Source organism: Salmo salar, chromosome ssa07 (genome assembly GCF_905237065.1).
Source record: "Salmo salar chromosome ssa07, Ssal_v3.1, whole genome shotgun sequence".
NCBI lineage: Eukaryota > Metazoa > Chordata > Actinopteri > Salmoniformes > Salmonidae > Salmo > Salmo salar.
The window spans coordinates 52,445,096-52,470,261 of record NC_059448.1 but is presented as its reverse complement, the minus strand read 5'-3'; the positions used below and the strand labels follow the sequence as shown (position 1 = coordinate 52,470,261).

At 47.9% G+C, this 25,166-nt stretch overlaps 1 protein-coding gene across 5 annotated transcripts in view; it reads left to right on the top strand.

The window, feature by feature from the left end:
- Nucleotides 1–25,166, top strand: part of LOC106597326 (protein piccolo) — a 74,318-nt gene that overhangs the window by 31,297 nt on the left and 17,855 nt on the right. For 3 of the 5 annotated variants that reach the window (XM_045722237.1, XM_045722239.1, XM_045722236.1), the window contains exons 4-16: nucleotides 315–3,719; nucleotides 3,984–8,163; nucleotides 8,571–10,135; nucleotides 13,103–15,227; nucleotides 16,836–16,904; nucleotides 17,762–17,850; nucleotides 18,123–18,198; nucleotides 18,761–18,886; nucleotides 22,778–22,886; nucleotides 23,477–23,544; nucleotides 23,777–24,015; nucleotides 24,281–24,331; nucleotides 24,458–24,588. In XM_045722237.1, the coding sequence (XP_045578193.1) occupies nucleotides 315–3,719; nucleotides 3,984–8,163; nucleotides 8,571–10,135; nucleotides 13,103–15,227; nucleotides 16,836–16,904; nucleotides 17,762–17,850; nucleotides 18,123–18,198; nucleotides 18,761–18,886; nucleotides 22,778–22,886; nucleotides 23,477–23,544; nucleotides 23,777–24,015; nucleotides 24,281–24,331; nucleotides 24,458–24,588 (12,233 nt within the window). The remainder of the gene's footprint in view (nucleotides 1–314; nucleotides 3,720–3,983; nucleotides 8,164–8,570; nucleotides 10,136–13,102; nucleotides 15,228–16,835; nucleotides 16,905–17,761; nucleotides 17,851–18,122; nucleotides 18,199–18,760; nucleotides 18,887–22,777; nucleotides 22,887–23,476; nucleotides 23,545–23,776; nucleotides 24,016–24,280; nucleotides 24,332–24,457; nucleotides 24,589–25,166) is intronic. The other 2 variants (XM_045722240.1, XM_045722238.1) reach the window with 2 other exon arrangements.

Sequence of the window (25,166 nt, the reverse complement as noted above, 5' to 3'; positions counted from 1 at the left end):
CGCTGCCAGAGTCATTCTGACATGCATTGGTAAACCTCTGTGCCATTACCATGCATTATGAAAGGACTATCTGTTAAGTTACATAAATGTAAAAAGCTTGCCTGAACTAGAATAGGCTACACTGGCCCCGTGTCTACGCATAGTCCAAGTGTTACAAAACCGTGGGTCCAGTTTTCTAATAATGATCATAAAACATAATTACTAATTAAAGTCAACATTTTAATCATCCACTACAACAACTATGTATTAGAGTGAGTGAGCATTTTTACAAGGTCAACAATAACTAACATTTTCTTTGTTTTTCTGTCTTACAGAAAGAATGGTTATGTCTCAACTGCCAGACCCAAAGAGCTCTCTCTGGCCAGCTGGGCGATATACCCCCTCCACCATCTCCTGTGAAGAAGCAACTACCCACAGCTACCCCTACCCCTCCTGCCTCCCCTGCCAAAGTCCCTGCCTCCCCAGCTGCTGCTGCTGCTGCCTCTCCATTAACAAGAAGCCCCTCAGTTACTCAGGCAGAGGCAGCAGCAGCAGCAAAGGAAGACACCCAGACGCTTTCCATGTCCAAGGTAGTAACAGAACGCACCCCGCCCCAAACACCAGACGCTGCGTCTGCAAACACAGACACCACACCCATCCCACCTGAGCATGCCACCCCTCCCTCTGATAGTGTCCCAGAGGAGAAAGACCCAGAGCAGGCTGAAACGATGGAAGCTATATCTGAGACTATACTGGATGAGCCTGTGCCAGAGAGTGTAGTGGAGAGTGCTGTCGAAGCCTCAGCAGTGGAGAAAGACCCTGAGCAGGCTGAAGCGATAGAAGCTATATCTGAGACTATACTGGATGAGCCTGTGACAGAGAGTGTAGTGGAGAGTGCTGTCGAAGCCTCAGCAGTGGAGAAAGACCCAGAGCAGGCTGAAGCGATGGAAGCTATATCTGAGACTATACTGGATGAGCCTGTGCCAGAGAGTGTAGCAGAGAGTGCTGTCGAGGCCCCGGTAGTGAATCATCCAGAGAGTATGCCAGAGAAAGTTACAGAAGAACAGTCACCACCCGACACTACTCAGGCAGAATCAGATTTCCAGCCTGCAGTTGTAGAGGAGCCTGTCATTGCCCCCCCTGTAGAGAATGAGTCAGAAAAGCCTGTTGAGGCTGCACCCGAGCCAACTCCAAGCCCAGATACAGTGCAGAGTGAGTCTACAGCAGAGCAGATCTCACCGTCTCTCTCTGCAGGTAGTGAGAAAGAGGAGCCCATCCTAGAGAAGGTTCTTGAAGAGGAAGCTAAGCCGGTAGAGCCAGAGGTGATTCCAACACCTGAAACGGTCACACAGGAAACTACTGTCCAACCTGACCAATCACCAGAGCCTGTACCGCCAGCTCCTGTAGTCACTGAGGAGGAAGGGAAAGCAGTGGTGATTGAGGAAGAACCTAGCCATCCACCTAAAGCTGAGGAGACAGCTCCTACACCTCCTGCAGTCACCGAGCAGGAGGAGAAACCTAAAGGGCCAGAGCCTCAAGCAACTACTGTTGAACAGCCTCCAACTGAGGTGTCTTCAGTACATACAGGTCCAGTAGCAGAGAGTTCAGCTGTGGAGACGGCTGTGGAGACTAAGATGCCAAAGGTGGCTCCTGCTCCACCAGTTAAGATTGTAGAGAATTCGGCCTCAGCTCCCGAAGCCCCTAATGAGCCGGTAGAGGATTGTACATCTCCCAAACCAGCAGAGCTAGAGCCTGTGCCTTCACAAAAAGAGGAGGTGCCCCCTGCGGTAGAAGAAACTCCCCCTGTAGTTGCTGAGAGTGAACAGCCTAAAGAGGTAGAGACTGTTCCACAAACTGAGGCAGTTGAGTCTGTAGCCACATCTCCTCCTCTATTTACTGATAAAGTTGAGGAGAAGCCTGTAGAGAAGGAGGCAGACCCAATTCTGCCAGCCCAATTTGAGGAGAAGCCTGTAGAGAAGGAGGCAGATCCAATTCTGCCAGCCCAATTTGAGGAGAAGCCTGTAGAGAAGGAGGCAGAGGCAATTTCGCCAGCCCAAGTTGAGGAGAAGCCTATAGAGAAGGAGGCAGAGCCAATTCCGCCAGCCCAAGTTGAGGAGAAGCCTATAGAGAAGGAGGCAGAGCCAATTCAGCCAGCCCAAGTTGAGGAGAAGCCTGTAGAGAAGGAGGCAGAGCCAATTCAGCCAGCCCAAGTTGAGGAGATGCCTGTAGAGAAGGAGGCAGAGCCAATTCAGCCAGCCCAAGTTGAGGAGAAGCCTGTAGAGAAGGAGGCAGAGCCAATTCAGCCAGCCCAAGTTGAGGAGAAGAAGGCAGAGCCAATTCAGCCAGCCCAAGTTGAGGAGAAGCCTGTAGAGAAGGAGGCAGAGCCAATTCCGCCAGCCCAAGTTGAGGAGAAGCTTGTAGAGAAGGAGGCAGAGGCAATTCAGGCAGCCCAAGTTGAGGAGAAGGAGGCAGAGCCAATTCAGCCAGCCCAAGTTGAGGAGAAGCCTGTAGAGAAGGAGGCAGAGCCAATTCAGCCAGCCCAAGTTGAGGAGAAGCCTGTAGAGAAGGAGGCAGAGCCAATTCCGCCAGCCCAAGTTGAGGAGAAGCCTGTAGAGAAGGGGGCAGAGCCAATACCGCCAGCCAAAGTTGAGGAGAAGTCTGTAGAGAAGGAGGCAGAGCCAATTCCGCCAGCCCAAGTTGAGGAGAAGCCTGTAGAAAGTGAGGCAGGAGTAAAGAAAGTACCAGAGGCTTCTCTTGCACCTCCTGCTGCTGAACCAGAAAACGTTAGCCCTGAGAGAGATGCCGAAAGGACAGAGTCAGAAACAGTGGTTGAACCCAGCCCAGAAGTCAAATCCGAGGAGTCAGTTTCACCATCCCCTTTTGAGAAAAAAGTCCCTGAACAGCTCCCAGAACCTGAACCACAATCAGCTAAAGTTGATCAGATCCCACCTCAGGAGGCTGTAGAAGCTCCAGCACCAGTAGTAGAAAAAAACACAGATGAAACTGAGGCTGGAGCAGAACGTGTAGGTCCGGAGGAGGAAAATCTGACATCTGTGGATACCAAGGTTGAACCAGAGCCAACAGCCGATAATAAGGCTGAAAAAGCCCAGGATGAGTCTACTCCCCCAGCTTCTGAAGCTAAAGAGCAAGAAAAGGTCAAAACAGAGCACTTAGAACAAGCTATAGAGGCATCGTCACTATCATCTGCTGCTAGTGAGCCACAAGCCCCTGAGAACGTTTCTGAGGAGAAACCCACACAGGAAGGAGAAGAAGCTGGCAGCATAGCTGAAAATAAACAAGAGGTGTCTATAGCTGAGAGTAGGGAGCCAACTCCTACTGTGTGTGATGAGAAAGCAGTGCAAGAGAAAGAATTATCCAAAGAAGATGAATCTGAGCAAACTCCAAAGACAGACTCTGTGTCTGAGAGCATTCAGCCAGAGAAAGAGAAAGTGGTTGTGTCACCACCTGTAGTTAGTGAAAAGCAGGAACCTATTTCAGTATCAGAGGTGAAAGCTGTGAGTGACAGAGAGGGCAGCGTAGAAGACAAAACAACACCAGAGCAGACTAAAACATCTGAAACTGTATCTAGAAATGTGTCTATAGCCCCAGCCCCTGTAGTAGAACCTGACACCCTAGTCCCTGTAGTTGGTAAACAGGACGAAGACAAACCCCTGAATGAAGAGAAGTCAATGCCTGAAATTCAAGGGATAATAGAGGCTGAAGTGGATGCAGTTGGAGAGGTGACTGTAGTATGTAGCAACAGTAGTGGCTGAGAATTAGATGATTCAAGTCAGAAGGGCTCTTTTCACAAATGTTTCTACAGACCTTTTAGTTATGTAAAATAATCTACAGACATTAGTTGTAAAAAAAATATCTTCCCTTTATACATCTTCATATATCCATTTTAAATGTTCCAAATAATGTAATGTTTATGATCAATTATGGATGATTATCATCTACATATTTATTATACAATAATTGTGTTTTATTATTTTAATTTACAGGCAACGCTGAAAGACCCTGGAGAAAAAAACACAGTCGCCAAGGATAGCAGTCCCACCAGCCCCTCAGACCTTGCTAAGCTGGAGAGCACTGTCCTTCCCATACTAGAGGCCCAGGCTACACAACCAAAGGACAATTCGGACAAACTGACCGACTCACTCAAGACCAGACGCAAACTTGAGGTGCTACCCCTCTCACCTGAATCTCCCAGCACAGAGGATGACCCAGAACTCTCAGAGAAGAAGGACGCCTCAGCAAAGAAAAAGCTGCTGGTGCCAACAGACATCAGGGGTGACTCGTTGGAGGACAGCAGTGAGAGCTTAGGGAAAGATAGTCCCATGTCAGGGGATGACGAAGACTTCATTCGTAAACAGATCATGGAGATGAGTGAGAACGAGGATGCTTCGCCGTCCGACGAAGAAAACCTCATCCGGCGAAAGATCCGAGATCATGACAGGAAACGAATGGAGCAGGAGAAAGGGGAGGGGAAGGAGAGAAGTGCAATGGCAAAAGGCAGGCGGCTCCTCAAGAAGAACACCATCAGCCCTGAGGACGAAGATGAGCGGAAACTCTCACTGGATAAACCTGACAAGGCATGGAAAGAGGGATCGGAACCCAAAGTCTCAGACTCTCAGGAAGGGGAACAGCCTTCGGCAGATAGAGTCGTGGCAGTACGCCAATTCAGAACCATCGAGCTCAACACGACTACCACCCCTGTGCGCATACCGGGTACGTCAGATGATGGAGAACTTGAGATGGAAAGCCTCACCAACTCCCCTGATGATCGCTCCAGGGGCGATGGGTCCTCCAGCCTGCACGCATCCAGCTTCACCCCTGGGACATCGCCTACATCCCTGTCCTCTTTGGATGAGGACAGTGACAGCAGTAGTCCCAGCCGCATGCACAGTGGCGAGGGGAAACAGCACAGGAAAGCGAAGCATAGACAACAAGGCCAAGGTCTACCCACCATCGAAGACTCTTCTGAGGAAGAGGAGTTACGAGAGGAGGAGGAGCTGCTAAGAGAACAGGAGAAGCAGAAAGGCTCTGGGAAGAAGTCGAAGAAGGACAAAGAGGAGATCAGAGCTCAGAGGAGGCGGGAGCGTCCCAAAACGCCGCCCAGCAACCTCTCTCCCATTGAAGATGCCTCCCCGACAGAAGAGCTGAGGCAAGAGGCAGAGATGGAGGAGTTCAGGCGATCATCTTTATCCGATTTCTCTCCCAGCATCGAGTCAGAACCAGAGGGAGTTGAGATCAATGCTGCAAAGATTGCAGCAGTACAGAAAGTATACCAACTTCCTACATCTGTTTCTCTCTACTCTCCAACAGCTGATCAAGGTGCTAATAAAAGCCCTGAAAAACGAGCCCTGAAAACTGCAGACGAAGCCTACGAAGAGATCATGCTAAAGGCTAGAACACCCACAAAGGAAAAGGTGGACATCCCTCCGGGGAAAGAGTCCCTCTATGGTGGGATGCTGATAGAAGATTATGCCTATGAGTCCCTTGTTGATGAAAATGGAAAGAAAGTCCAGCAGCAGAAGTCTGAGAAAATCTCAGTGCCAGCTCAGCCCAAAATACTGAGATCTCCAGATGAGGTTTACGAAGACATGATGGAGAAGAAGAAAGAATTCATGCAGCTGGAGCAGGAACTGAAAAAAGCACAGTCCGTGTCAGAAAGACCCACACCAGAGATCGTATTGCAACCCACTGAGCCAACCAGCTCCACGAGTGTTACAGTTACTATAGGCAAGGATGGGAAACCACTGCTCGATGCTGAGGCTGCGTATGAGGAACTCATGAAGAAAGTTCTGACTCCTGGGACTAGCCCGACACAGCAAGGTCCTGATATATCTGGGGCGGCCCCTGGTGGTGAGTTCGAAGGCACTGAATCCAGAAGGGCTCTGCGTCCCATACCAGACCTGAGGGTTACACAGTGCTCCTCAGGGGAGGAGGACGCTGATGAAGAGGCCACTGAGACCAAAAGTCAAGATAAGCCAAAGACTTCATCAGACATTCCTAAAGCTGATCAGACACCCTTAACAGCTGCTGCAGAAACTGAGTCCAAATCAGTTGCTTGCAAGGTCCCCTCATCAACAACTTCAGACCAACCACAGACCCACATTGAAACTTCCCAGGCTGACCAGCCTCTGGACATAACCCAACAGGATGTCATGGACTTGTCTAGTATGAAGTCCTCAGCCCCTGCTGTTGCCAGTGTATCGCCCTTACCCACCCTCCCTCAGTACACCCCCACTGTCCCCAGTGTAGTGTCAACCACCCCACCAGTACCCCCCAAACCAGCCATCCTGCACAGGGCTCTGTCTCAGGAAAAAGCAGACATTCCTGAACCCCCTCCACTGCCCCCTCCCACCATGCCAAAGCCATCGGTTTACCCCAGGAAACCCCCTGTTCCGCTGCCATCTCAGGCTATAATCAGGTCAGAGCATGTTGCCATGACAACAGCCCAAGGGTCGCCGGTAAGACAGCCTCATGTCCCCCCACCGGTTCCTCCAAAGCCAGCCATCCCTGCTGGAATGGGGTACAGCCACAGGCCAGGGGAAAACATCAAACCACCCCTTGCTCCAAAACCTGTCTCTCAGCATGGCTCTCCTGCCCACATCCAATGTCCAAGACCCACTGCCCTCCACACAGGCCATGCTGATATAGCCCTGAATCTGAGCCCCACAGCTGAAAGCAGGCCAGGTCACTTCTCAGGTCATTCCTCGGGTCACTCCTCGGGTCACCCATCCCCCACTTCTCCGCGATACGGCAATCGACACGAAACTTATGTGGTTATAACTCTGCCATCCCAGCCCAGCTCTCCAGTGGAAGGGATCACCACCCAGGCCCCATCCAGTCCAGGTCCAGCATCTCCTTCAAGACATGCCCAACCTCCACCTCAACCTCAAACACAGTATCAACCACATCCTCAACCCCAGAAACAACCACAGCCACCTCCACCACACACAAATAGGGTGCCCCTGGCATTCACTCGCATCACTGAGTCCATGGAAAGTCAAGAGATATGTGGGCCAGAGAAAGTTGTGTCAAGCTCCTGTCATGTCATTGAGGCTATTTCAGCATCCGCTCCACCCCCAGAGGTCAGGTTAGGGCAGGTCACTCAGTTTGTGACGACAGAAGTTCAAAGAACCATGGTGTCTGTCCGACACGAAAGGTCGCCGCCCCCACCTCCAGCCCCAAGAGCGAACGGTGTTCCAATCTCACTGGAGAAACCTAAACCACAACAGACACAGAGTCCACAGGGCTACCAGCCAGGGGAGGTAGTAGACCTTCGTACCATGAAGGTGAATTCAGAATCGGCCATGAAAGTGGTGGATCTGTCTTCGTCAGATGTTAGACGCCAGTCCTTGGCCACAGACATCAACAGTCGTCAGACAAGTGCAGTGCAGTCCCCAGTGGTCAATCTCAGCACTGAGTCGACCAGTGTTTCCATAGTGACTGACAGCATCACCATAGTTACATGTGCTGCCACCATACAAAGTTACGAAAATACCAACATATCCCAAGTCCCTTCTCTGCCCCTTCAGCTTACAACCACAAACAAAGCCTTCGAGCCTGTTTGTCAGATCATCTATCGGCCCATAGATGCACAGCCCACAACCAGCAACAATGCTGAGATCCCGATTAACCTTTCTGTAGGACCTGGTACAGGCTTAGGGACATTCCAGACACCTGTCACTATCGCCCCTACCCCTGCCCCAGGGTGTGTGGCTAATGGTCTGAGCAGCGGGATGCCGACAGTAGCAGGTGCAGTGGACCTTAGCACAGCCAAACCCTTCAACACCGTGGTTTCGGTCGACGCTTCCTCCGCAGAAGTGGTCACGGCTGTGATCATAGAAGAGGATGGGAAACCCGTGGACCTGACGGCTGGGAGAAGAGCCGTCTGCTGTGATGTTGTCTACAAGCTGCCATTTACAGGTAGCTGCACCACCCAGCAGCCCACTACGCCATTGCCCGAAGACCGCTTCGGCTACCGAGACGACCACTACCAATACGACCGCTCACCCTACAACATGAGGGGCTTCGGTTGCATCAAACCCTCCATGTCCGACACCAATCTGGCTGAGGCCGGGCTTTTTCTCTATAAGAGCAAGAACAGTTACAATTTCCATGGCACCACAGAGGGTGCAGTAGACCTGACATCCTCCAAGACATCTGATGCAGGTTTGTGCAGTGACATCACCGACCTCTCGCTGAAATGTCACTTTGAGATGCCTCTGCTTATTCATGGCTGATCCTGTGGCATTTTAGTGTATTTTGTTGTTTCGTTCACTTCTTTTTTTTCATGAGTTGTTTGCATGGACATTTTACCTTTTTTTTCATTCTACCTTTATGATCATTTTTTGGTACACCGATGCATGTGCTTGCATGCTGTTTGCTTTGACTTTACATCATCCATGATCTGGCAAGACTGGAGGTTTTTCCATTTTTGTTGTTGCTTTTTTATTTATTTTAATGGAGCATGGCTTTCGATGGAGCATTGCTTTCGATGGAGCATGGTTTTCTGTCTGATGTTTCACCACTAAGGCTACCTGTTTTTGTGGACTCAATAGATGTATTTTCCCCAACAGGTGTAGCTTTGGACTTCTCCACCAAAGGCTCAGGGTTATATTCAGGAATGATAATCCCCCCATATTCCCAAGCCAGAGTCAATGGAGCTGTTGGGACACACTTTGGCACGAGCAGTGTCCTGAGATCCTCCAATGGGGTGGTGTACTCTTCAGTCTCAGTACCAGTCCCATCGCCCTATGCCATCACCACACAACCTGGGTCCATATTTAGCACCACTTACAACTCCCTGTCGGCGGGCATGCACACCAGCGACACCATGCCATCCCTGTCCACTCTCCAGAACCAGCCCATGACTCGGTCCAACAGCTTCATCTCCACCACCTCTGCAGATGATCAAGGGGACGTCCCCCTCAACCTGGAGCTCGCTAAAGATGGCATATCCACCTCCACGGCCCTCACCACCAAAACGGTCACCCTGGCCCTGGAAAGGCTGGACTCGTACACGGACGCGTCCCTGGAGGCTATCGCCGCCTCGCTGGAGGCCCTGTCCTCGCCCTGTGTGCCAGGGGAGGGCCAGTACCAGATGCAGCGTGAGATTCTGGAGATGGAGAAGTTCAAACAGCAGCGGTTGGCTGAAGAACTGGAGTGGGAGCGTCAGGAGATCCAGCGCTTCCGCGAGCAGGAACAGATGCTGGTGCAGAAGGAGCTGGAAGAGCTGCAGTCCATGAAGCAGGCCATCCTGTGCCAGCAGGAGGATGAGCGCCAGGCCCACCTCATGATGCAAAAGGAAACCTATGCCCAGCAGCAGCAGCAGCTAGAGCAGATCCAGAGGCTCCAGGAGCAGCTCCGGGCACAACTGGAGGAGCAGAAGTTCCGGAAGATGTACCCGGGGGAGGTGTTGCTGGGGCACGGCCAGCAGGAGGCAGTCGTCCTGGGGCCGGACGGCACCGAGCTGGCCCGGAAAATCATGGATAGTGGGTGTCAGACGGATGACGAGGACAGTGTTGTCGATAAAGCCTACACGGCGGGGAGGAAGAAGAGAAGCACGGCCAAGAAGAGCGTAGACAGCTGCGTGCAGACGGACGATGAGGACCAGGAGGAGTGGGAGCCTGCTCGGGCCAGACGTAGCAGGCCTCGCACGTCAAGGGGGGACAGAGGCGGACAGACTTCCGATATGTCCATTCAGGCTCACTCTGAGATCTCCATACAGACAGACTCTGCGGGGAATGTAAGAATGGACGCCAGGATGGAGCTCTCCGACTCGGAAAGTCCACATTGGGAAGACAAGAGACGGCCCACGCCCTTGGAGATAGAACAGTCTGGCCACCTCAGAGCTGACCCCTCCTCACTTCAGGCCCCGCCCAAATCCCCCAATGTTCTCTACTCTCCCATATCTCCCTGCATATCCCCGAGCAAATCCCTTGAGTTTGTGTCCTATGAGAAATCATTGGGTGATACAAGCCCACAGAGAATAAGAGGGAGTACTGATCCGACCAAAGTTTCTCCAACCGGCAGCCCCAAGGGACCTAAGGCCATGCAGAGATCCATGTCCGACCCCAAGCCCATGAGTCCCACTGGAGAGGAGAGGGCATCATCCAGTTTCCAGTATGGCGACGGTTACTCCGTGAGTTCTGGTTTAATAAATGTTTGCAGTTGTGATGTGTTCTATTCAAATGGGCATAGAGTTTCTCCCTTAGGCACGCAGGCTTTATATAAAAGGTCAGTTTTCTCACCCCAAGGAGAAACGGTACAAAAGGGCTCTAACACATGCATATTATTATTTATAGATAATTGGGTTTATTTTGTCATTTTATATTAAGACAACTAGAGTTTGAGTTTTTCGAAGTATGATATACTGTGACATTGGACAAACAAAGTAGAGCATAATCCAGGATAATGTTCTGTTTTGAAACCAGATTTGGATGCATTTCTGTTCTGTTTTGAAACCAGATTTGGATGTATTTCCAGGTTGCACTTCTTGTCATAACGCAACTCCATTATTGCCCTGAAAATGATGTCTTATTGCAGTTCCGTTTCTCTCATACAGATCTAATGTAGCCCCCAGCTTGCTATTCATTTGGCGAGTTTGCTGTCTAAATTCATATGAGTCTCTCATAGAATGCCCTTTCAAAGGCATTGCTGCACTAAAGCTGATATATTTATATTGGCATTTTAGTTTGAAGGCAAAGCCCGCAAGACTGGAGGCAATTTTCTAGAAGAGTTTCCATTTTTCATATTTCATACATTGAGTCATTGCACAGTGCCTCTTCAATGTGATTTGGGACTGGTAGTATCCTTGGTAGATATTCCACATTCTTTCTTTCCAACCAGACTAACTAGATCAGGATATATTTGAGATACTGCAAATGACTTAGTACAAAGGTTACAGCTATTCGTTTAGTATCTACTAGTTGTATTAAAACATAACATTTGAATTTCATAAACACCACAGGTATAGAAGTGTGTTCATATCATTTTTTTTCATTCAACTTGTTTCCATGGGACCGGTTTCAGACATAGTCAAAATGTAATGGAAGATGATTAAGTTAAGATATATACTTACAGTAGGTTATAAATACTAGAGTTGGGCGGTATCCAGAGACAGTGCCTTTGGAAAGTATTCAGACCCCTTGACTTTTTCCAAATGTTGTTATGTAACAGCCTTATTCTAAAATGGATTAAAAAAAATATATCCCTCATCAATCTACACACAATACCCCATATCGACAAAGCAAAAACAATTTTTTTATCATAAAAATGTATTACAATAAAAACGGAAATATCACATTTACATAAGTATTCAGACCCTTTACTCAGTACTTTGTTGAAGCACCTTTGGCAGCGATTACAGCCTCAAGTCCTCTTGGGTATGACGCTACAAGCTTGGCACACCTGTATTTGGGTAGTTTCTCCCATTCTTCTCTGCAGATCCTCTCAAACTCTGTCAGGTTGGATGGGGAGCGTCGCTGCACAGATATTTTCAGGTCTCTCCAGATATGTTCAATCGGGTTCAAGTCTGGGAGCTGTCTGGGCCACTCAAGGACATTCAGAGACTTGTCCCGAAGCCACTCCTGCGTTGTCTTGGCTGTGTGCTTAGGGTCGTTGTTCTGTTGGAAGGTGAACCTATGCCCCAGTCTGAGGTCCTGAGTGCTCTGGAGCAGGTTTTCATCAAGGATCTCTCTGTACTTTTCTCTGTTCATCTTTGCCTCGATCCTGACTAGTCTCCCAATCCCTGCCGCTGAAAAACATCCCCACAGCATGATGCTACCACCACCATGTTTCACCGAAGGGATGGTGCCAGGATTCCTCTAGACGTGATCCTTGGCATTCAGGCCAAAGAGTTCAATCTTGGTTTTATCAGACCAGAGAATCTTATTTCTCATGATCTGAGAGTCTTTAGGTGTCTTTTGGCAAACTGCCATGTGCCTTTTACTGAGGAGTGGCTTCCGTCTGGCCACTCTACCATAAAGGTCTGATTGGTGGAGTGCTGCAGCGATGGTGGACCTTCTGGAAGGTTCTCCCATCTCCACAGAGGAACTCTAGAGCTCTGTCAGAGTGACCATCGGGTTCTTGGTCACCTCCCTTCTCCCCTGATTACTCAGTTTGGCCGGGTGACCAGCTCTAGGAAGCTGTCATCAAGGCAAAAGGTGGCTACTTTGAAGAATCTCAAATACAATATATATTTAGATTTGTTTAACACTTTTTGGTTTACTACATGAGTCCATATGTGTTATTTCATAGTTTTGATGTCTTCACTATTATTCTACAATGTATAAAATAGTAAAAATAAAGAAAAACCCTTGAATGAGTAGGTGTGTCCAAACTTTTGACTGGTACTGTATATAGGTTGTGTAGATTGCTGAGGATTTTTATTTATTTAATCCATTTCAGAATAAGGCTGTAACGTAAAAAAAATTGTGGGAAAAGTTAAAAGGTCTGAATACTGTCCGAAGGCACTGTATATGGTATACCAGCCAAGCATTATACATACTTAATCAAGCCTCTCATTGTTCCTCTGGCCCTCTCCCGGGGTATATAAATCAGTTCTCTGCCTGAGTGACACACCACAGAGCTCCTCATACTGTACATACAAGGGGTGGACAAACAGCTGAGCTTGTAGGAAAGTATTGATATGCCACAGATCCATAGGGGTTTAATGTGAATAAATTACATATTTTTAGGCTGCTCTTAAGGTAGTAAGTAACATTTATGGCCAGGGGCACATACAGTATCTTCCTGTGAAACTCACCAGCAATCAATATGCTGTGTTTCTCAATAAGCTTTCCCTCACTCTGAGGACACCAGATTCTTGTCCGTGCCTGATTGTAATCAGGACACAGAGACACCGGGATAGAGATCGCTCTTCTATTTTAGTCATCCATTAATTTAATCAGATAATTGAAATCATGAAAGATTTAACACTTCTTTCCAGTTAATTTAGTCCATGTAGTAAAGGTTTGGAGAAAGTCATCATTCAGATGCTGTACCCATTCAGTGTGAAATCACAATGTGACGCTTGAGTATAAATAATTAAAGAAGCAATTTATTCTCGTTTTTATAACTATTTGTTTGTTTTGGTTTTCTCCGCCAGGGAAAAAGCTCGTCGGGCAGCACCCCAACTGGCACCGGCAAGAAGGTGAAAAGGACCCTGCCCAACCCGCCCTCGGAGGAGGAGGCAACAGCCGCCGGCCAGACGGCCTACAGCACTGGCTCGGCCCGCCGTCGCATGTGCCGCAACACCAACATGGCGAGGGCCAAGATCCTGCAGGATATCGACCGTGAGCTGGATATGGTGGAGCGTGAGTCGTCCAAGCTCCGCCACAAGCAGGCGGAGCTGGACGAAGAAGAGAAGGAGATCGACGCCAAGCTACGCTACCTGGAGATGGGCATCAACCGCAGGAAAGACGCCCTCCTCAAGGAGAGGGAGAAGAGGGAGCGGGCCTACCTGCAGAGCGTGGCCGAGGATCGTGACTACATGTCAGACAGCGAGGTCAGCAACATCCGGGAGACACGGAGCGGCCGCGGCAGTGGAGAAGATGAAGAGATTGGAAGCCACGGGCTGGAGCGCCCCAGGACGGCACCCCAGTCAGAGCTGGATGATTTTGTGCCACCACAGACCACACACGAGGCCCAGTATGGCACATACTCCCAGTACCAGTACCCACTGAGCCAGACGCTGTACCAGCAGCAGTCACTTTACCAGTCCCCCCAGTCCTACCAGTCTCAGTCCATCTACTCCTCAGTCCCCTCCCTGTCTAGCTCCCAGCAGCAGAGCTACCACCAGATGCTCCTTCTCCAGCAGAAGGCAGCCAGGCAGGCGGCCCTGATCCAAGAGTTGGACGCGTCGTCAAAGTACGAAGTCATCAGCCGACAGCCCGACCCCGTGTCCTCTGCCTACATGGGAGGGGTCAGGTACGACAAGTACGGTAACCACTTGGACCTCCGGGCCCTGGAGGTGGGGGGCAGTATGGCTGGCAGCCCCATGTCCAACGTGTCGGCCGACTCCTTCTATGGAGACGTGGAGCACCACCACCACACTCCACGAAGCTACGTCCTCCTAGAAGATGCGGCAGAGCTGGCCAAGAGCTCCACGAGTCTGGCTTCATCCAGCTACGCCCAGGCTGAGAAGGAGCTGGCTAAAGCAGAAAGGCTGTTGCGAAGAAGTGCAGCCGACTTAACCTCCACCGACTACCTGGGCTCCAGCTCCAGGCTCCACTCCGGGTATGGAAAGACCCCAGACGATGAGGACTCCATGGATGACCCCTACGAGCTGAAGCTCCTCAAGCAGCAGCTGAAGCAGGAGTTCCGAAGGAGCACAGGGGGAACAGAGAGCCTGGACCCGCTGACGGGTCTCTCCCACAACTACTACGGCACCCCCAGCTCGGGTGTCTCCTCCTCCCAGAGTTACTCCCAAAGACACTACCCCAAGACGGAGAAATACAGCATCAGCCGGCTGACCCTAGAGAAGCAGGCAGCCAAGCAGCTCCCGGCGTCCATGCTGTACCAAAAGCACAAAGCCCCGCTGACCGATCCCAAAGTCTCCAAGTACTCCTCGATGCAAGACGGCAGGAGTCTGGAGACAGACTATACCAGCTATTTAGGGTCCAGTAACGTTAGTGCCTCTCCCAGATCCAGCCGGCTCCTTCAGGACGAGATCACCTTTGGACTACGCAAGAACATTGCAGAGCAGCAGAAGTACCTGGGCTCCACGTTGGGTGCCAACTTGGCTGGCTCGCTCAACTTCGGCCAGAGCCTGGCCTTGGACTCGACTTCTTACCCCAGTGGCAGCCGGTCACGGCCCTCTTCTAGGCCCAACTCCGTCTATGGCCTGGATCTCTCACTCAAACGGGACCTATCCAGTTCCTCTTTGAGGCTCAAGGGGGACGGTGAGGCGGCCTCAGATAGTTACCAGATGCCATCAGGGCGTGCCAAGCCCACCAGCCTGCCCATCGTGCAGGGCGGCCGGGGGCGCATCCCCATCGTGGCGCAGAACTCTGAGGAGGAGAGCCCGTTGAGTCCTGTGGGCCAGCCTATGGGCATGGCGCGGGCATCGGCGGGGCCCCTGCCACCCATCTCGGCCGACTCACGGGACCAGTTTGGTTCGTGCCTCTCCCTGCAGGACTCCCAGCAGCAGCAGCACCTGAGGGAAGAGCCAACGAGGGGGCGGGGCTACGTCTTGATGGACGACCTCCAGGGCACCATGTCGGACTGCGAAGGTAAACAACAACGGCATCAGTTCAGAATTGTTTTCTTCCTATTTCAAACTGACTCTGCTTGTATGCACCCAATAAACTATCCAATATACCACCCAATATACCACCCAATATACCACCCAATGAACCACCCACCTGCACCACCCATGACTTTTGACTTTCTTTATGTCTTATCTGTGTCTTTACTGGTTTCTTCATCTATTGTCTATTCTGAATGTATTCATTCCCTCTTCCTTTGATTTGATGTATTGGTCTCAATACAAAGGACAAGTTGACTTTACTGAATGTAATTGCTGTATTTTGTATTTGTCTATGTTGATGTCTTTTGGTGTTTAATCCCTCATTTGGGTCTCTTCTGGTCTCTAAATGCATGTGATTGTGTCTGCGTTGGAATCACTATATAAGATATATTTTCCTATTTAAGCTCTATGTATGTTACTCTAGAATGTCTGTCACTTATATATATGTAGAAGGTATCCTTCCTCCAATAGCATTCTCTCTCTGAAACTGATCAGCAGTGTAGTTTGCTAAATGTTGTCATTTCTGCTCTATAACTGACATACTTGAAAATATGGTTTTGTACATTAAGTCCTAGAGGACTTCCGTAGTATTTCACAACTTGCTTGTTTATGTAATGCCCAGGTGTTGGGAGTAGAATAATCCCTCTACTTGAAAGCTCAGGTCAGATTGTGCAGGGAAATGGGAAAAGAGCCTCGCTTTCTCAAAAGTGATAAATTGAAAAAGTACCTCTGGCTAGCAAAATGTTATGGAATGTGTTTATTGCTTTGTCCTTCAGATATTTGATGTTTATTTCAAATTCAGTAGTTCAATTGAGGACAAAATATGATACATCATAGGAATGTGTATCTGTGTGAACACTGCATGTTATGTTACATTATACATGATCTATTTAGACAATGATAGGCCTATTACAGATCTATTGGAAGGTTTAAATGTATTTTGTTGTGGTAGTCAGATACATACAGTATTATCATTGCATCAGTGCAGTATTTCTTATTTGGATGATATACACTTGACAATTTCTATATGAATGGGAAGGATCCTTTCTCTCTTTTCTAGAATTCTTTCTCACATGTCCATCTCTAAGGGTTTTCCAATGCATGTTATGTTAATGCATGTTCCGTTAATCTATAATAAATACATTTAATTTGCATGTGTTTGTCTGAATACGTGCATGGGTGTCATACCTTTGTTGTACATGTTGCATGGGGAATATAATGTTTATTGTAGCATGAACAAAGCTCTTCCTGATTCTGTGATGTCACTCTTTATCTGGGTCTTTTACGCATGCTCCAACAAAATGCAGGCATTACAGTTCTCTTTTCTCTCACGATTATGTCTCCATCTCTATTCTGCTGACAACCCTGTCTATTTTAAAACAATCCCCTTCATAACACCGTTTACTTGATTTCATATACATATGAACAACAAAATCTACATCTGTGCCAATAGGTCTTGTCATGACAGGAAGTAAACACCCTAGTCCCTATGACCCTATCCCATAATAAGTGTGTAGAACTTGACCCTTTGACCTACATGATGTCATATAGGGCAGAAAACTCCATGTTTATCAATTTCCCTTGGTTACAGCCCTAAGTGACTCCATGCTGGCACTGAACAGAGATGATCCCCCACAATCACATGAGAATATCCCAAACGGTAGAGTATTAGTTCTAGGGTGTTCCATTATCCTGCCCCGCCCCTGCCAACTACCTGTCAATCATCCATAAGCCAACATGTAGACAATACCTTAACCATAACCTTAAACATGTTAGTTCCATTCTCCTCCCCTGCCCCCTACCTGTCAATCATCCATAAGCCAACATCTTAACCATTCCAGACGTCAACATGTATTTCCAATATGACTCAATGTTGGTCGATGTTAGCTGGCTTCTGTGTACCGTTTGTTCCTTATTGATGAGTCAGGGACGTTGCTTTACACCAATCAGAAATTCAAACCTGCAGTTTGTCAATGCTGATCTAAAGATACAGAACCGTACATTTATTTTCACATTTACCAGCACTCTAAAAGTGAGCTACACTGGCCTAAACATCAGACTGTTACCATGGTTACATACTGTACAGTAACTGGTGCTGGTTGTGATAAACTATGGAAAGAAAACGGACTAACCCTATACTGTGCCATAGTAACTAAAAAGAGCATTGGTCAGGTTGGCATGATAGTATGAAAAACATGACACCAAAAACATGCCAAACATTAATGCCAATAAATTACATCTGCCATAAGCTAAGATAAGTTAAAGTTACCCCTGGCGTTAAATATTTCAACAGGAAAGTATTATCATTTAGCTGCTTGTCATTTATATCTTAAAATGCCCTAAATTATTACATTTTTACCATTCTTGGAGGCCTCTTTCTCTTCCTTCCTGTTTCAACTGCATGTCCCCTCTCCAGCATGCAATCCTCTTCCAACCAATCAGAAAGCTTGTCCCCACTGATAGGTTAGAAGGGACTGATTGACAGGGTTAATGATCATGGCCTATTTGTCTCTGAAGCCTACCACCTACAGCGAGAGGCAACGGACTGGTTTGACAAACCACGCGAGGGACGACCAGAGAACGGACAAGGGCCGGACAGGAGACAGGTGACACCCACGCAACCACCCACCCACGACGCACACACCCACCCACGGCACAAGTCATAAAGTTGAGAAATGCCCGTATGCACAGACTTTTAAACAATGCTTTACTGTTTATTCTTTCTTGCAGAAATAACCCAAACTAATTGCATACATATTCATGACTACATAATTGTGGAGACATTTTCAAGCATGCATTTGTATCCGTAACTGCAGCTATCTGTTGAGGTGTAATAGCCTATAAAATACTTATGTAGTTTCCTGTATGTGTCTCTCAGGGGAAGGTTGTTTACTACCCCTTTCCTCACACCAGAGTCAAACTGCAGAGGGATCCCAAGGACCGCAGCGTATCAGGTAAGGGAAACACAGTTTACCTTGCACATGGACACAATCTGTCATAAACACAGCTGTCTTAACACAGTGACAGGTCTTAATGTTTGTCTTGACCCAAAATGGGGTAGACATTTCATGGCTGCTCTGTTGATTTGGCACATCTCCACTCTTATCAGTCATCCATCCTGGCTCAAAATGGCGTATCATTGACACACCGGATAAGCTTTTTGCAATTAGACAGCAGGCCACAAAGAAGGTGCTTGTTTATGTGGAGAAGTGCTAAAATGAACCATTTGTCTGTGGGATTTGGATGACTGTGTCAGTGTGATAAGCGTGTATTTACTCTTTAGTTTAAATGACTGATCTCTAAACTACTGTGTGTCTGCATGTGGGCGTGTGCATGTGTATGTATGTATGTGTGTGAGTGCGTGCACATAAATGTGTGTGTCTACATTCTACTCTGGATACATATTCCTGTGCATGCATACTCTTACTGGGTGTCTGACCACTGTACGTGCATGTGTATAGTTGTGTGTGTTCATGCTTCTCACTCATTTGTGGGTTTCTACCTCTTCATTTCCAGGGAATGGATTGGGTATCAGAGTGGTGGGAGGTAAAGAGGTTCCAGGGACCAACGGAGACATCGGAGCCTACGTAGCTAAAGTCTTACCTGGAGGAGTTGCCCAACAGACTGGGAAGATACTAGAGGGTAAGTTAAGTTCACAAATCTTGGGATATATACTGTACTTCTGGGTCGTATTCATTAGGCACCAAACTGACTGAACCAGGAAGGGAATACCTGAACTCGTCCAATAAGAAATGCTTGTTTTCATTTTCTGCGTGGCCATAATGAATATGAAATGGTGCAAAATGGGTATATCAGTCAAGTGCTTATGTTGCTCAAAAAAACATTTGAGAGAGACATTTCTATATGTGAAATGTACTTCCCCTTTAAGAATCAATCAGTTGCAAGAATCAAGTAGTCCAAGCCTGGACATGAGTGATTCTTATCAGAAGAAGGAATCGTAGCTCTATCTGTCTTTCTCCATCTGTCTGTTTCCTTAAATCCATTTGTTTATCCGTCCGTATCTCTCTCTGTTTACCTTTCTCTCCTGTCATTCTCTATCCTCACTGTTGACAGATGGTTTGAGAGGAATCTGACTTGAGTGAGATGTGAGGACTGAGGGGGAATGACACGGAGATGACAAAAATAGAAGTTAATTTGCATTTTGTTTTGTCACCTCCAGGCAATGGTCCATGGGGAGGGGAGCTTTAGAGAACGAAATGTTTGAGAGATTTCACCCAAGCGCTTTCAGAATTCTGAATGTAATGATATCACAGGTTTTCTTCAATCAAAGCTCAAAATGCATTGTATGTTTCGGAATGGCTTTGTAAGTTAGCAACTATTACTCCAACTTAGCAATGTTCACATTAGAGTTTCTGTTACTTTACTCCTGTCATCTTGGCCTTCGGTCAGGGTTTACCCATATTATTTCACTACTACATCTCTGGGAATGTGCTAAAACTCAGTGGTAGGGCTAGGGCCCAGAGTGGTATAGATCTGAATCCAAACTAAGGTGCCTTAGGCACAACAAGCAGTAAGCATTGTCCATTTATCCCTAGACAGTCTCACTCCTGGCCAGTTGTCAATACAACACTATCTGAAGATGGATGGCTGTGTCCTATTAACAGAAATGAATTTCATGAGACTTATTGATTTGACTGGAGGGAGACCACGCCCAGTGGTGCTGTGTATCTTTCTCTATCTCACTCTCTCTTTCTGTGTCTCTGGTCTCTCTCTTTCTCGCTCTCTTTCTCTCTCTGGTCTCTCTCCGGTCTCTCTCTCTCTGGTCTCTCTCTTTCTCGCTCTGGTCTCTCTGGTATCTCTCTCACTCTCTCTCTGGTCTCTCTCCGGTCTCTCTCTCTCTCTGGTCTCTCTCTTTCTCGCTCTGGTCTCTCTGGTATCTCTCTCACTCTCTCTCTCTGGTCTCTCTTCGTTCTCTCTCTCTGGTCTCTCTCTTTCTCACTCTGGTCTCTCTCCGGTCTCTCTCTCTCTCTGGTCTCTCTCTTTCTCGCTCTGGTCTCTCTGGTATCTCTCTCACTCTCTCTCTGGTCTCTCTTCGTTCTCTCTCTCTCTGGTCTCTCTCTTTCTCACTCTGGTCTCTCTGGTATCTCTCTCACTCTCTCTCTGGTCTCTCTTCGTTCTCTCTCTCTCTGGTCTCTCTCTTTCTCGCTCTGGTCTCTCTGGTATCTCTCTCACTCTCTCTCTGGTCTCTCTCCGTTCTCTCTCTCTCTGGTCTCTCTCTTTCTCGCTCTGCTCTCTCTGGTATCTCTCTCACTCTCTCTCTGGTCTCGCTCCGGTCTCTCTCTCTCTGGTCTCTCTCTTTCTCTCTCTGGTCTCTCTGGTATCTCTCTCACTCTCTCTCTGGTCTCTCTTCGTTCTCTCTCTCTCTGGTCTCTCTCTTTCTCACTCTGGTCTCTCTGGTATCTCTCTCACTCTCTCTCTGGTCTCTCTCCGTTCTCTCTCTCTCTGGTCTCTCTCTCATTCTCTCTGTCTCAGTCTGGGGGTTGTACAGGGTCCATGCTGGACGGTTGTGAATTAGCACGGCTGTGGCCCCTGCCTCTGTAGGGGCTGTCTGGGGCCTGATGTATGAGAGGTGGGTCGGGGGACTGTAAAGAGAAGAGGGAAGAGATACAGCCCAGAGCCACCTGGTGGGAGCTAGGGCCATCCATCTGTCACACTGTGTGTGTGTCTGTGTTATTGTGTTTGCGTGCATGCATTCGGTGTGTGTGTGCCCTCTCTCCCCATTTTTCTTCATCTTTCCCTCCCTCCCTCCCTCCCTTATCTCTGTCCCTTTTTCCCTGCACCTGACCTCTCTCCTCCTTCAATTTATCTTTGTCCTTCCTCCCTCCCTTCCTCCCTCCTCCCTCCCTCCCTCCCTCCCTCCCTCCCTCTCTCTCTGATTTATCATGAGCTTGAATTGTAAATAAGAACTTGTTCTTAACTGACTTGCCTAGTTAAATAAAGGTTAAATAACATTTGTATAAATTGAATAACAGCTGTTATTCCTCTGTATCAGCTGTCTGAGAATGATCTTTAACTACAGGTTGGTCTGGACCTGTGTGTGTATTTATCAATGCTGTGACAGGTTGGATCTCACCTCTGCACTCGTCTAATAGGTCAGCTGTGGAGGCACCATCTTCAAGCTCTTCTGCATACAGTCAACACCTGGGCTGTGTTCATTAGGGCACACCATCGCAAAACATTTTGCACCTGATAATGAACACCTGTGTTCTTCTTATTGTACAAATTCAGATCCAGTAGCTCTCTGTTTCAAGATGTTTTCCCTACTGAACACGGCCCTGATAAATGTCCATCTCCAAACAGTGCAGATCATCAAATCCTCATTCAAATTAAATACATGTTCTTCTTACTCCACATATCTGCATGCCCTCATTAACACACACATTTAAGATGATCCCAAGAAGTTGCATTCACCAGAAGTATTTATTATCCGATGACTAAAACATCCAGGCCTGAAGGAGATGGATAGTAGCCTAGTGAAACTGTTACCTTTCACTCTAGCAGAGCTCATCGTTTTGTCAGCGAAAACGTTACCATGGAGAGCTGCAGCTATGACTGTGTCAGTTCCAAACAAAGTGTCTCTGTGTAAGGTGACACTTCCGCTGAAACTTTGGAACATGGTTTCTCACAGTGAGCGGTGTGAATACAGAATTGTGTCAATTCTAGCAGGTGCGAAGGCTCAGGCCGAGTGTGTGTGATGAGTCATACTGCCATACTGTGTCACTGAGTAACTAGTGTGAAACTCCATGTGGGTAACACAGCTCAGGAGCACCGGCGCAGTCAGAGAGTCTACCTGGCCTACGTCAAGACTCGCTTTCACCTGTGTGAGTGCTGCTGGACAGCACAGAGTGTGTTTTCGTTGCAGTGCTGTAGGACTGGTGTGTGTGTGTGTGTGTGTGTGTGTGTGTGTGTGTGTGTGTGTGTGTGTGTGTGTGTGTGTGTGTGTGTGTGTGTGTGTGTGTGTGTGTGTGTGTGTGTGTGTGTGTGTGTGTGTGTGTGTGTGTGTGTGTGTGTGTGTGTGTGTGTGTGTGTGTGTGTGTGTGTGTGTGTGTGGTGCTTTTTCCTGATCTGACACTGACCAGGGTCAATTCCATTTCAATTCAGGAAGTGAATGAAAACTTCAGTAGAAGACGTGAAAAAGCAACACTTTTCAATTCTAGAATTTGAATGTGATCTCGTACTGACTGAATTGAAATGGAATTGATCCAAACCCTGCTACTGACCCTGTGGTCATGTGGTTTAACTTTCTTCGAAGCATGGGGTTGTTGGAGAAAGAGTTAGCGTTTATAGGAGGCTGCACAGCAGTGTGTTGTGGTGTTAAAACAGGACTCATTGGTACTGTGTGTTATTGATGATGGTGTGGTGTGTTTCTGTTTGTGTGTGAGGTGATACACTTTACACTTAGCTAATTGGTTTCAGTTTTTGAGTGTGAGAATTAGGTGTGATACATTTCATATAATAAACTAACTATGTTTGTGTGTGTGTGTGTGTGTGTGTGTGTGTGTGTGAATATAGGAATGCAGGTGTTGGAGTGGAACGGGCTTCCTCTGACGGGGAAGACCTACGAGGAAGTGCAGGGGCTTGTGGTACAGCAGTGTGGCGAGGCAGAACTCTGCGTGAGACTGTGAGCATATTTCTTCCTCGCCCTGTTCGTCCCACTTTCTCTCTGTGACTGTCTCTCCCTTTCTTATTGGTCTTAGGCTACCTCTCTCTCTCTGTTCCTGTCACTCTCATTCTCTCTATGTCTCTCCCTCTCCTTCTCAGTTTCTCTCTGTCCAGCTACCTTCCTCTCTCTCTTCTCCCTTTATCGTTCGTCACGATTTGATAGAGGAGGAGGAATTTAAGCCTTAAGATATATTTGAGCACAGCCACCTACACTCACTGGTAAGAGCCTTGCGGGGGTTCCACCTCAAATATTTGAAAGTGAGCAGTCTTCATTAGCTTCAGTAGTTCTCTAGAGTGGGCCGTTTCTGATTCACATAGAATACATTTCTTTTTAAAATCTCAGTCTTCTCTAAATTCATCTCATTGCCTCGCACTCCCTCACTTTACTGGTGACTTCTCTCTCACACTCATTTCTGTCCTCTCTTTTTGACACATTTTTTTTCTCTTTTCTCTCTTCCCAACCTGTCTCTCTCTCTCTCTCTTACCCACTCTCTCTTGCTCTCTCTCACTTTCTCTCACTTTCTCCCTCTCTCTCTCCCTCTCTCTCAGAGATCTGAACATGCTGGCTGACTCTGAGGGCTCTCAGCACCTTGATCTCCCAGACCAGAACAAACCAGGTAGACTAAGAGCTTAGCCTCTTCACCCCAGGGTGTCCTTCCCCTTCTCTCTCAACTTCCCCTCTCTCTCTTGACTCTCCTCACTAAAGGTACAAAATCCCTTAAGGTTCTGCAACTAGAATATTTCAATCACTATGGCCTCTACCACAGTGAATGATTCCATAACTTCAAACGTGTGTGTGTGTGTTTCTCTTTGTGAATTTGTGTCCATACGTGTGTGTCTGTGCTCTAGGTGACAGACCCCCCAGGTCTCCGGGGGTGGATCCGAAGCAACTGGCTGCAGAGCTACAGAAGGTGTCCCAGCAGCAGGCTCCTCCACCTACCACCGCCACGTCCTCCTCCTCCACGGTGGGGGGAGAGAAAGGACCCCACTCTGCCGTCTCAGGCGCCGCCTCGGCCACTTCTAGCGCCATCCAGAGTCCGGGCCAGCCGGGGTCGCCCTCCGTCAGCAAGAAACGCCACAGCAGCAAGGTGAACGGGTGGAGGATGATGTGGAGATAAATTGAACACAGGCGTCATCTTCTGGTTGCATGACTAGAACATATTTTATGTTCAAAAGAACTGTCTAATTTTCAATAGAGGAAATTCTATATTGGCACATACTGTATGTTGTATGCATTTTAGTTTGAAAGCGTTTCTAACTAATCTTATGCATAATTCTGTACTCATTGACAGTTCTTTGCATGCACACACACACACTTGCTGTTTTTAAATGTGTTTCTCTCTCATCTTCCAGTCTGCGGACGCAGTGAAGACACAATCCCACCCTGTTACTGGAGAGATACAGGTCAGCTGACCAAGCCTTGTTTTGACATTCCTTGACTCACCACTGCTTGTATATCCATGCACTTCATAAGGTGTTTTACTAAGACCAGTTGTCTCGTTGAGATTCCACCGTCTCTTGATTTTGCAGCTTCAAATCAACTATGACAAGCAGCTGGGGAACCTGATTGTTCACGTGCTCCAAGCCAGGAACCTGGCCCCCCGAGACAACAACGGCTACTCCGACCCCTTCGTCAAAGTCTACCTCCTACCGGGGAGGGGGTGAGTCTGTTGGATACGCTACCAGTAGGGTTTACAACATTCTGATAACTTTCACAAAATTCCCAGGTTTCTAAATAAAATCCTGGCTGGAAGATTCTTGGAGTCAGGAGAGAATAAGCGGCTTATCCGGAATCCTCCGATCCGGATTTCTGGAAAACTTGGGAATTTTGGGAAACTTATCAGAATTCTACAACCCTACCAAAGAAAGAAAGCTAGTCTGGAATCCAAACTGAATATCACTTTTTTTTTAATTGAATTGAAAGTATATACAGTTTAGTTTGCAGTGAGGAGTGGTATTCCATTTGGATTCTAGACTAAAGCAGAGAGGTAGGGACAGAAACACTGGAACAAGTCAAGTCAAGGAGAGAACAATCTCTTTGGTGAGAGAAGTTAAGTATACTTCACAGATCACCTATAGTAGCCTACACACTGCAGCCATTATGTAACTCTTTCACTTTTCATCCTTGCTCTGTTGCTGTGCTCTGTCCATGTATCTATGCTCTGTAATGTTACCAGAGCATCTCCTTATCGGATGTGCATCACTGTGAGTTAATAAGGAACTGTGTCATATCGCAGTG